Genomic DNA, 12,251 nt, shown 5'->3' on the forward strand with positions numbered 1-12,251 from the left:
CACTGACAACAGGTTTCAATCAATGTAGAACATGCATACAGATGCATTATGATTGGCCATTGCTAGTTTTGTTTGCGCACCATATAAACGCTCTTTAGTGAACCTGCTGAGTGGCGATGGTCAAGTTAGTGTCAATCAAATACCGGAAGTTGTGTATGTTTCAGTTTCACAATAACAGTGTCAATTTCAGATAAATGCCGTTTCCTTTATTAATTGGCGTCCACTAACGATGATCAAGTGATGTATACGGCGCAAGAATAAGAAAGAATTTCACCTACAAAGCTTCAACAATCCGTTACAAAACACTTACTCAAAGGTGATACGAGATAGTACACAAGCCCTTACAGTAACTTTATTTGGACATATTTTGTAGGCATTCAATTCTAAATGAAACAATATAAAGAATTTATAGCATATTTATATATTTAACCAAATATAAACTGGTTAGGATTTTCAAATCGTTTTAGTTGCATGTGTCTCAAAATATTGAACGTTATGATTTCAATTTCTGAAATAATCCGAAACGGAATCTGACTCCCTAAATGTCAGGTCTGTTACTTGCTACAAAAGCTGATTTTTGCCTATCAAGAGTTCTGATGCATGCTTGAATACTTTTGACACAAAAAGCTGCTATTGGAGACCTTGTGTATGAATGACTGACTCAGTTTCTTTCTGACTTACCTTCCCTCAGCTTTTCCCAAGGTTATCAAACTCCTCAAAACGTGGTGTCAATGAGTAAATATACAGTAATTAGATTTCAATAGGACCACTATGTTCTTAGGTAGCATAGGTGTTCAATGATGTATTTTTTGTTTTTTGTTTGTTCTTCTCGTAAAACAATAGGAACAACCAAAGTCCTATGTGGCACATTAAAACTGTTCAGTCTATAGGGACTCTCAGATTCCCATTCTCCGCGGCTAAGCAACTGAACAGGACAGGTTAAAAAAAAAAAAGAATATGAATGACTGTTTATGACCATTCAAGTTTGATTTTTATGTAGAGTAAACAAACAAACAAAATAATATAACTTCTCATTGATGTGTTTAAACCAGTTCGCTGTGGTTGACGCACCTATGGTAAATGTTTGTAGACGTCCTGCACCACTTTGCTATCTTTTTAATTATGTTTGTCTGGCTTTAATTTCTTATAAACTTTTCAAAGCAGGATGCAGGATGTTTGACTATTATCTTTCAGACTCAATAATTTCAAAGAGCAAATTGACCCATGACACAGCAGCTTTCTTCAAAATCATCCATAAGCGGAGTTCAAGGTAAGGCCAAGGGAGCAACCCCCCCCCCCGGTGGCCAAAAAGTGTCATTGCATGTAATTTACTTTCCTATATATGATTTGATATATGAAATAGTGAATGAACTTAACAAAAAACGATATTTTTTTAACGGGTCAAAATTATTTTTCGAACAGATCATGTGACTAGAACCTTAGACGGTCAGTTGCTTCGCTTAGCCAAAAACCACCTGATGACCGGAGAGGCAAGATGGATATATGTAAAATTTTTTCGAAGATTTCAAAACTGTCAAAAACTACTGAGGAAAAACGAAGGATTGAAAATGTGGACCATGAAACGTCATACAGCACCGCCAAAATAGTGAGGGGAGTTTCAATTTGCCCCACTAAAGACGGTGTCTTGCCAATGTAGTTACCCCCGTCAAAAATTGTATCTCTCGGCCGCGGCAGTGCACACACACACAAACATTAGTTATGAGTTATGTTGACTTAAAGAATTATTTGAAGCCAGAAAAGAACCACAGTTATATATTTTGGACATCGACGTTTATTAAACTAGAGAAACTCCATACAGGTCTTGAATTACAGTAATAACAGTTATGGGTCATCGTACAAGTAAAACAGTAAAACATTGCCTTTTTTTACGTTCAGTATGTATGTTACATTATATGTCAGGAAAAAAAAAGTAACTACATTGGCGCGACACCGGCAGGCGTACCATATAATTCAATGGATGACGATCTTGGCGAAAAGTATAGCTGATTAAGCAGCCAGATTTAGAATTCCCCTCAAGAATAACGGGAAACAAAAAAACGCTCATTTTATACTTATCATTATAAATATTCTTTTAAGTTAATTTTATTGCTGACATTGTGTTTTTGGGTCAACAACATGTTGTGCCCCCCTGCCCCAAAAGTCAAACTCCACCTATGAAATCATCTGCTATGGATGACGATAGACGCCTAATCCATTTTAACTGTCCAAATGGAATGGACTTCTACCAGTGAGAATGGAAGCAAAAGAGTTAAGTCGTCTGCTCTCATCACCATGGTGCGGCGGTTTGGAAACCAGGCACCCAGCTGTCACTGAGGCTGGCCAGCTGGACCTACACGACCAAACACAACAACACAGCAGACTCCCCGGCAACCGATGATGTCACTTTCTGCCAACCGGTGCCTTCGCGTGGAATCTGACGTTTTGCCGTCTGTCTTGTAGAGAAAAAAATAAAAAACAGCAGCAGTAGTGGGAACTCTGCCTGGGATGTGTTCAATGCTGCATTGAGCTATTATGAATGAAGTTATAAGGAGCTTGAATGGTGATTTTCACTGTGTCATTGAGTGTTATCTCGATGTATACATTTATTATTTGATAAATAAATATTTTTTTATTATCAGCTATGTTTTTTATTTACTCTTTATGCTAAATTGGCTATATTATTTGCTAAAAATTTCTTTGTTGTTTTATTTTGTTCATATTTTTGAATTTGTCTTTTTCAAATTAAATGTAATTTTTTTGTTGTTTGTTTGGCTATGTTTTTGTTTAGATTTGGGTAATAGATTTAAAATGCCATTTTGATTTAGTGTTATGATTTGGTATTCTTTTGTATAATAGTCCATGTTTACTGTTGATGATTTTTGAAGTATCGCAATAGGCCATGTACATTCTTTTGAGGGGTGTCAACTATTTTTGTTACTGAACGAAACATATACTGAAGCATTACATATATACACTGTACATACAGTATGTACTGTATAATATACCCTATACTGTTGTTGTTTGTGGTTTTGGGTCTACGCTCGTTCTTGTTTTTTCCTTGTAATCCTTAAACCAGTCACAAATTCTGCCTCACAACAAGCAATGGGGTTTGTGTGGTAAGAATCTGAACCATTCTGATGCCAACTTTTTTATCTTATGTCTGAAATATGATATGTATTTTTTAATTCATGAGAATTGGAGTAACAAGTAGAATGTGGAGATGTGGATGGTGGTCTAGCGTTTGACCTCACTGCAAACCGCACAAGTGTGCACCCCGTAATCTTCGGCGGAACGTCTTGCCTTTCCTTCCCGTTCCGCCCTCGCTGCCCGCTTGCTGCTTTTGTTGTCATTTCTCTTTTTTCCCATCTTTCAGAGTCTAAATTGGGAGGGACACTATCTTTACCAATGTTATTTTTTAAATTGAAGGCTTCAACAAAAGAATCTCTTAGATTTGCTGGCAGCCTTCAAACTTTATACTGATCTCCCACAAGATAAAACAAATGGAGTTAGCTCACTGTACTCTCAGGGCCTCGATCCATCACGGAGCGCAAAGCAGTGCGTCACAAGTATGTGACTTTAATCCACATCTGCACGGGCGACCTTTGCTATCTCTGCAGCTGGTTGCCAAACCTAAGATAAATCAACAGTTGTTTTTCAATAAGTGAAAGTAATAAGTCAGTAGATAAAGTGTTCCACTCCATGAGTTCATCTGCTCTGGAAAGATCTGAAGAGATATTTCATTAGCTACACTTCATCAATCTCACTGGGGGGGGGGGGGGGGGGGGGGTCCTGCAATAAAGTTAATAATTATGTCCTTCTTTCAATACTGATACAACTACAATTTTGATGCACCTGCCTCTTCCCCATTGTTGGCTCGGTTAGGCAGCAGCACCCCCGAGATCCTTGTGAGGATAAGCAGTATGGAAGATGAATGAATCTTTTTTGCACTTTAATTTTTCATGCATAGGGTGAGTATTAGCCAAGAAAAAAAAAGTTTCCATTTAATGGACAATCAGGAAAAACAGTCATTCCTTCCTCCTTATTGATCTGTTATAGTTCAGGGTTTAACTCTATGATATGATATGATATGATATGATTTTACTCTATAATAGTTAAGAGTTTAAAGTGTAGTTGATTTATTTTGATTGGGGCTGTCACAAACAATCATTTTAATAGGTGTTAGCAGATTTTGAAATAATGACTCAAGTAATTGGTGCATGTATAAATGATATGTATACTGTTATATTACTCTGGGCTTAATATTTTCTATGTATATGTACATTGGAACAAAAAACTAGGAATACTACTGAATACTATTTTAATGTGTAGTTGCATCATTGTTTTTCCAAAAAAGCAAATGTTTACAAATATCTCATTTTGATAAACTACAAAGTACTCTAATCATTCTCTTTTTGGGGACTTTAGAAATCAAAGAATACAATAGTTACCTTGTTTCCCTAAACAATGCTTTTATATATTTTACTCAGGGACCCTAGAAGTCACTAACAGCAGGGGGTACTGACGATCTTATTTTGTTTTTCCAATCCAAAAACAGCCATTTTAGTCCAAATTTGTCATGCTTGTGCTATTTGTCCATCCAAAGCATGCACAATGGCAGTACACACGCATGCGGGATAGTTTACGTCAGGGGCGTTACCAGGGGTGGGCAGTGTCCACCCACGGACACTCTCTGCCCACTCAGAAAACTGGATATAGTACTAACAACAGTCAGGGCACTGCATATGGTATACCATTCATATAGTACTGATGTGTTCTAAGTTTTAACATTTGTGTTGTTACCTCCTTTTTCATCTTAAAAGAAGAAAGAAAAAAAAGAAATGAAATGTTGGTTTTGTTCCTAGGGGGCGCTACACACATTTATGCATAGTTTGATTAAAAAATTTTTTTTTTTTTTTTTTTTTTTTTTTACATTTTATCAAAGTTTTCACCAGTGTTTGAATGAATGAATGAATGAATTTATTGTCATTGTCATCATCATCATCAGAATCATTGATAGTTACAGAGTGTGGGATAGTTTGGCCAGAAAGGAGAAACAATGACACAGACTATGGAATAATTTGCCCGAAAAAGACGATGACAGACAAAGGAAGACGGGTAAAAAGCAAATGCTTATCGATACCCGTCCCCCAACAGCCCGGGATGCACAGTCTAGCATGTTTGTGTTAAATAGTCCAGTTTTTTTTTTTTTTTAACTCATATATCATTCAAAAAGTCATTGATTGTCATGGAATTTCGCAATATTGTCACCTGTAATAGTGTTCACCTGGCTGTTGAGCTTGGTGAATTTTGAAGCATTCTGAGGGGGTCAAAGTAGGGCTCAAAGCGTCGGCAGGACAAAGAATGACTGCTAGGGGGCGCTAACTAGTGTATTTGGAATTTGTCTTTACACGGTATCAAATATTGCACCCGTCTTGACCTGCCTGCTGATTTTGGTGCATTTTGAAGCATTCTAAGGCGGTCAAATTGAGCTCAAAGGGGCTAATGAACAAAGAATAACTATAATAATAAGAATAAAACCGAGGAACCACAGTAGGTTACCTAAAAAAAACATTGTCACCTGCATGTCCATACTGTTCAGTTATGGATGTGCTCTAAGTCAAATAAAATCAAATCAACTTTTATTTGTTTCGACCAAATCACAGCAACAGTTATCTCAAGGAGAAAACAAAACATGTTCTAAGGTGCAGTAGCCTTACGCTGGATTTCGACCTACCTGAGCATTATAGCTTTTTTTTTTCTCGATTTCAACCATACTGATGATTTTTAATGGAAAATCAAAGTTTACTCAATGTCGGTCTGCTATCTGGGGTACTACTTGCACATGTTTCCTTTTTTTGTCCAGCAGTGTTTTACAGTTACAAAATGTACTGTTAAATAGTTATTGTCTGCACCCTTATGACAGATCTTGTCAATTATTTAGTGTACATGTGTAAACATTGTACTTGCATTTTTTTTTTTTTTTTTTTAATTTTAGGTCAAGAAATGTTTTTTTTAAAAATTTATTTCTATTTAATCGGAATGTGCATTGTATTTTTGTTTGGTCAAAAAAAAAAAAACACCTTTACCACTTTCGTCCTGCCTTGTACTTGACCGACATTAATAAATGTCCATGCTTGTTTGAAAAAAGAATAATTGTGGACCTTCAAGATTTGTATTTGAGGACCCATGCCCTAAACCAAGGGCGTAGGTTTGGTCTCAACATTAGTAGGGACGATATAACAGCATAACATGCATGTACACTTTTTGCTGGGGACGAGACATTAATAAGACCAAACAGATTGGGTGAATAGGGGTCAGGGCTACATTTGTCACGAATTTAAGCCTAATTAGTTGATAGTCAAATAGTCAATGCAAAATACATCTGTATTGTACTAACTTTTATATGTATTGATTCAGCTGATAAACTTCCATTCAAATCTTTGTTTTCAAAAATTACGAAAGAAACTTTGAAAACTTCCAGAATAAATGTCTGGATTTAATTAGCAAATTTATATTTCAATATTTGAACACCACTTAGTCTGGGAATAACAAAAATAAACAAAAAAATCAGCCTTTCTTCAGGTAAGATACGACTGCTTTTGTCCACAAGCACAGCCAAACTCAACAAAAAAATGAAAGCTCCTTTTTAAAACCTTATAAATAAAATAAAAATCAAAATTGGGGAGAAAGGGATAAACCTTGGTTCACTACATTCCATTAACGTTAACAGGAGAAACTACATACAGGAGGACACATTTTAAGCAGCTTCCTACTCAAGTTTTGCAGGTTAGGAAATTCACACATTTTAATGTTAAGCTAAAGCTGATATAGGCCGTACTTTCAGTAGCAAAACTAGTGGTGTGTTCCCCACCTCCACAACATTGACGTCTTTTTTACAAGAAATACAGTGGCTGCAGCTGCTGCTAGCTGAAAAAAAAACCTTCTAATATCCCTCCTCTTCGAAGGCGATGGAGGAAGCGGCATGTTATTTCTGTCTGTAGCTGGAAGAGGGGGCGGGGGGTGAAGTTATCAGCCAATCAAACGTGCGTTTAAGGGGAAAAAATGGACCTGGACATTCAGCAAGTGAAAAGGGATAAATGTAAGTCTGAACATAATGAAAATAATTCACCTAATAATGGTAGGGTCTATTCAATCCTTACAACATAAGCATAGGCGGATCTACTATTCAGGCGAAGTAGGCGATCCAAACAGTAGGGGGCCCCCAACGAGCAAGGGCTTGGGCCAGCGGAGCCAGTATCACCCCCAACTATTTGTCATGTATAATTATGTCAGCATACCAAACAAACAAATAACAAAACAAAAAAGAAAGCCATCTGAATGATAAATATGATTGGCAATGAATAATTATTATAATACTACTATTATATATAGTAGTATACTATAATAATAATGCTAAGAATTGTTTTGAATAATGTTGGAAGGGGAAAGTCAGTGTTCTGAATCTGTTTACTTTCCATTCTTTTGCACTAGTAAATGCTACCAGCATTTAACGTCATTGTTTATTTGTGATTAATTATTGTTATTTACATGATTATTTGTACATTTAATAAAGAATGTAAGTGTTCCAAAAAGGTTTTGTGAATTAATAAGCGTCAACAAAAATTTCATTGCTTAAATAGTTTAAAAAAAGAAAATTATTAGATTAGTCGACTAATCGTAAAACTAGTTGGCTGACTAATTTAGGAGAAAATTTGTCGTTTAGGACAGCCCTAGTGTACAGGAACATATTTCCTCCACACCCTTCTCATCTTTTTAACCCCTGACCCATGAAGAGGGCCCCTGGATATGTTCGCCTTAGGCCCCAAAATTGCCAAGTCCGTCACTGAACATAAGGAAGGACAATCTAAATTACCCATATAACTGAACTCGTTACATAATGCAAATAAGGTTGCTTAAAAGTTTGCGGGGACAATTTGAGCATCCTGAAAAGTTGATAGTGTTATGTCCCTACCGTCCCTATGCAAACCTAGGCCCTTGCCCCAAACCCTACCACAAAATCGTCGCATTTGAATTAGAATGTGCAGACGTACTGTCGTGCAGTCGGCACTAGGACCGTGCAAGCCTTCCATCCGGATTGAGGCAGGCAGCGAGCGTCCTCCTTCTCCTCTTCTGCTTCTTCTTTCTTCTTCATCGCCATCGACGCTCCAACCTTTTCCGATTAGAGGAGGTTGAAGTAGGGTTTCGGAGCGCCAACCTCGCCGCGCCCCCTTCGGCTCCTGCGTATGGGTTCACCATGCGCAGGATTCGGGCCAACGCCATCGCGATCCTGACCGTCGCCTGGATCCTGGGCACCTTCTACTACCTGTGGCAGGACAGCAAACCTGCAGCGGCGGCTGTGGCGGCGCCGGCGCCCTCGTCAGCGGGGAACCACCACCACCAGGGAGGAGGGCGCCAGGAGATCCACCGGGACGACAGGACCATCCCGCTCATTGTGAGTCAGTGCGTTACTGGTATTATACAGCATGCGGGAAGGTGTGTGCTGCATGCCTGATGTAGATAATGATGATGATAATGATAATTTTGTGTGGCGTGCATGTGTTGATTGGTGAAGGTGCCACCCCAAAGCACCTGTGTTCCCTGAGTTTTTCCTCTAATTGTTGTAGCTCCTACCTGATTCCCCGATGCTGTAGTGGACGCTTCTCGGGTTGCAGGCAAGGCAGGGCCATCTGGGTGATTGTGTAGCGTTGCATTCAGGTGACCGTGAACGCACCTTCGGCCTGCATTGTTGAAAAAAATAGGTATATTAAGAGTTAAAATATTATATATATTATATTAAGTAGCTGTGATTGCCGAAATATTACCTTTGATTTACTGGATGCTATCGATGGTAATATTTGGTCTAAAAATTTGCTGTTTTTACGCTGACATCGCAATATTACCATTTACACCACTCAAACTGAGGGAAAAAAACAACCTTCCTACTGTTCTAAGTAGTGCTGAAATGTTTAATCGATTAACTCAAGTATTTTGATTAGAAAAAAATATTCGAATTAAAATGTGCTGCTTCGAGTATTAGTTTAATTAAAGTGGCGTTGTAATGGTTTGTTTTGAAAGTGTTTGCAAGTAGCGCTGAAATGATTAATCGATTAAGTCAAGTAATTCGATTAGAAAAAAATATTCGAATTAAAATGTGCTGCTTCGAGTATTCGTTTAATTAAAGTGGGGTTTTAGTGGTTTGTTTTGAAAGTGTTTGAATTTAGTTTTATTGATTTGGGTGGATACACTACCATCTAGTGGCAACAGTGAAAATGATATAACTCATTTCACATGGCTGAATCCAGCTGCTCCATGTTAAGACCAACATAATGGGGATGGCGTGGCTCAGTTGTAGAGTTGTTGTCCCCCAACCCAGAGGTTGTGGGTTCGGTTCTCTGCCATGATGAACTCGCCTAAGTATCCTTGAGCAAGACACTGAACCCCACATTGCTCCTGGTGCTGCGTCACCAGTATGTAGATGGCGATGTAGTGTAAAGCGCCTTGAACGGTGGAAAAGCGCTATACAAGTATAACACCATTTACCATAAGCTAAGTTTTTGTTTGAGCTAATGTTTTTTTTTTTAATGCATTCTTATTTGAGTTTATCGGTATATTTACCCATTTTTTGTGAGAATATGTCAGGGGTGGCCAACCCTGGTCCTCGAGAACCGCAATCCAGCTTGTTTTCCATGTCTCCCTCCTTTAACACACCTGAATCAAATGATCAGCTCATCAGCAAGCTCTGCAGTTGCCTTATAACAATTCTGATCATTTGATTCAGGTGTGTTGGAGGAGGGAGACATGGAAAACAAGCTGGAGTGCGGCTCTCGAGGACCAGGGTTGGGCACCCCTGGAATATGTGTTTGAGCCATTTGTTAAAAGCGCTGTTAAAAAAAAAAAAAAAAAAAAAAAAAGTATCATTTTATAGCATTTAAGCTAGCAGACTTTTGCTATGTAAATTAGCTGATTGTTCTTTGGTTGTACGCAGACCCTCATTTATTTTATTTTATTTTTTTGCACCGTTTGAAATTCAGCTCATTTTCACAATTTGGCAAATGCTGGGTATTGTGAAGTTACTGTAATTTTTGGACTATAAGCCGCTACTTTATTCCCTCATTTTGAATCCTGCGGCTTATAGTCCATTGCGGTTTATCTGTTGATTTATTTGGGTTAATAGGGAATATTTTATTGATAGCGGCGTCATAAGACTGCCATTCGTGTCATGTCATGAATATGACTGTCTATCGTCAAACTGCTACTTCACTTCGATTATTTACACTGCCTGAACATAGGACTCATACTTATACACATTTTATATTTATATATTACCGTATTGGCCCGAATATAAGACAGTGTTTTGCACTGAAATAACAGTGAAAAAGAGGGGGTCGTCTTATATTCGCGGTCCAGACATTATACCCATTCACGACGCTAGATGGCGCCAGTTATCATTGAAGCGATGTTCTGTCATGACAGATCTCAGCTTCTCTCAAGTTTAACCAGTTTGCAATTTTTTATTGCAATGTTTTTCCTTATTTAGATTTGTTTCAAGACTACACTTACAGTTAGACTTCACTTTGATGGTTAATGCAGTTATTGCAAATTTGCAATTTTGTTGTTTTATCACGATAGATTGGTTTATTTACATTTCAAAAACCAGAAGCCATTCATTTACGTATGTGATTGCACTTTCGTTTACATATTTAAATGTTCAGATATTAAGATTTGAATGAGGCAAAATAACATGCTTTTTCCCTCAAATATATTGTTATAATCATTTGTTTCGGATGTACTGTATTTATTTTCTGTATAAAAATTAATTTGGTGCTCAAAAAGTCTTTTTTCAATCTTGAAAAAGAGGAGGTCGTCTTACAATCAGGGCCGTGTTATATTCGGGCCAATACGGTATTTAGATTTTATACTTGCAAGTCACTTTTGAGATTACTATACATTATAAAGGGAGATGCGCCACAATTTTATTGTACAACTGTATAATGACGACAATCCTATTCTATTCTATTACTGAGTGCTTATGACAGATGTCATCAAGTGTCATCCGGCAAATTATGTCACTAACTCCATTCATGTCCAGCTCAGATCTTTTACATACATTCAAAAGTGAGATAATGTGCCAAATGATACTAAATGACATCAGTTATAAGCATTCATTAATGCTTTTGACAGTGTCATGTCATAATTATGATTGTATCATGACAGTCTTATTGCGCTACTGTTAAATATTTAAAATGACCAAATACTATAAATAGCAATTAATGAAACAACTGGAACAGTAACTAAAGAAATATTTAGCAAAGAACATGAATTTTGATTATTATTTACATCTGTAGCGCTGTAATGCATGCTAGGAGGCATGTAGGATGACAACAGTGTTGACAGCAGAGGTTGACTCTCTCTCCCAAGGGAGCAATAATGGCCAAATGAGGCTTCCTGAAGCAATGAAGCTTTGCAGCCAATTGGTTCAAAGCTTCATGGTGGTTCATTTGGTCCTATGACAGTCTTATGATGCCTCTGTCAAATAAATGGTTAACGCTTAATATCTTTTGGTGTAAATATGCCATAATACAACAAGGATAGCTGTGGCTTGTAGTCCAGTGCGGTCTATTTATGAACAAATGCTGTTTTCGTGCCAAATTTGGTGGGTGGCTTCTTATAGTCAGATGCGCCTTATAGTCCGAAAATTACGGTAATTGATTTGAGTTCACTGGAGCAATTGTGGCTCAGTCCTATTAAGTCATTTGACCTAGAAAATTCAACTGTACTATCAAATGGAAACATAATGGATGACACGGTGGACGAGTGTTTAGCAGTTCTGCCTCACAATTCCGTATGGTGCACTGAGTTGAATGTAGATATGACGTGAGTGTGAATGTTTTTTTTGTCCACTTGTCCTGATTGGCTGGCAAGCAGTCGCTTGGAATCTGTGCAAAACCACGACTGCCCTTTGGAAGGCGAGCGCTTTCTTTACTCTGCATGCCGAGGTCCTTCACCTTTGTCACCACACTGAGAAAAGCGTCACCCACTATCCTAAAAATGTGCACGCTAGGCCGCCGGCACTTTTTCTTAGTTGACGGTGAAACATGAAGGCGCTCTTTAATTTCAAGTGGACTAAAAAAGACCAAAGGCATTCAGTCAGTCACTGTTTTTCACTTGGTGTCTGCGTCTTCAATGGCTGGCTGTTAAAGTGGGAGGCAAACTGGCCTATGGGTTACATAATAGCAACATGCATTAACATT

At 37.9% G+C, this 12,251-nt stretch overlaps 1 protein-coding gene across 1 annotated transcript in view; it reads left to right on the forward strand.

The window, feature by feature from the left end:
* The first annotated feature begins 8,085 nt into the window (after positions 1-8,085).
* The window catches only part of galnt16 (UDP-N-acetyl-alpha-D-galactosamine:polypeptide N-acetylgalactosaminyltransferase 16), a 45,093-nt gene continuing 40,927 nt past the window's right edge, over positions 8,086-12,251 (forward strand). The window contains exon 1 of the mRNA XM_057858721.1: positions 8,086-8,452. Within this exon, the coding sequence (XP_057714704.1) occupies positions 8,255-8,452 (198 nt within the window). The 5' untranslated portion in view covers positions 8,086-8,254. The remainder of the gene's footprint in view (positions 8,453-12,251) is intronic.

Source organism: Corythoichthys intestinalis, chromosome 15 (assembly GCF_030265065.1).
Source record: "Corythoichthys intestinalis isolate RoL2023-P3 chromosome 15, ASM3026506v1, whole genome shotgun sequence".
Taxonomy (NCBI): Eukaryota; Metazoa; Chordata; class Actinopteri; order Syngnathiformes; family Syngnathidae; genus Corythoichthys; species Corythoichthys intestinalis.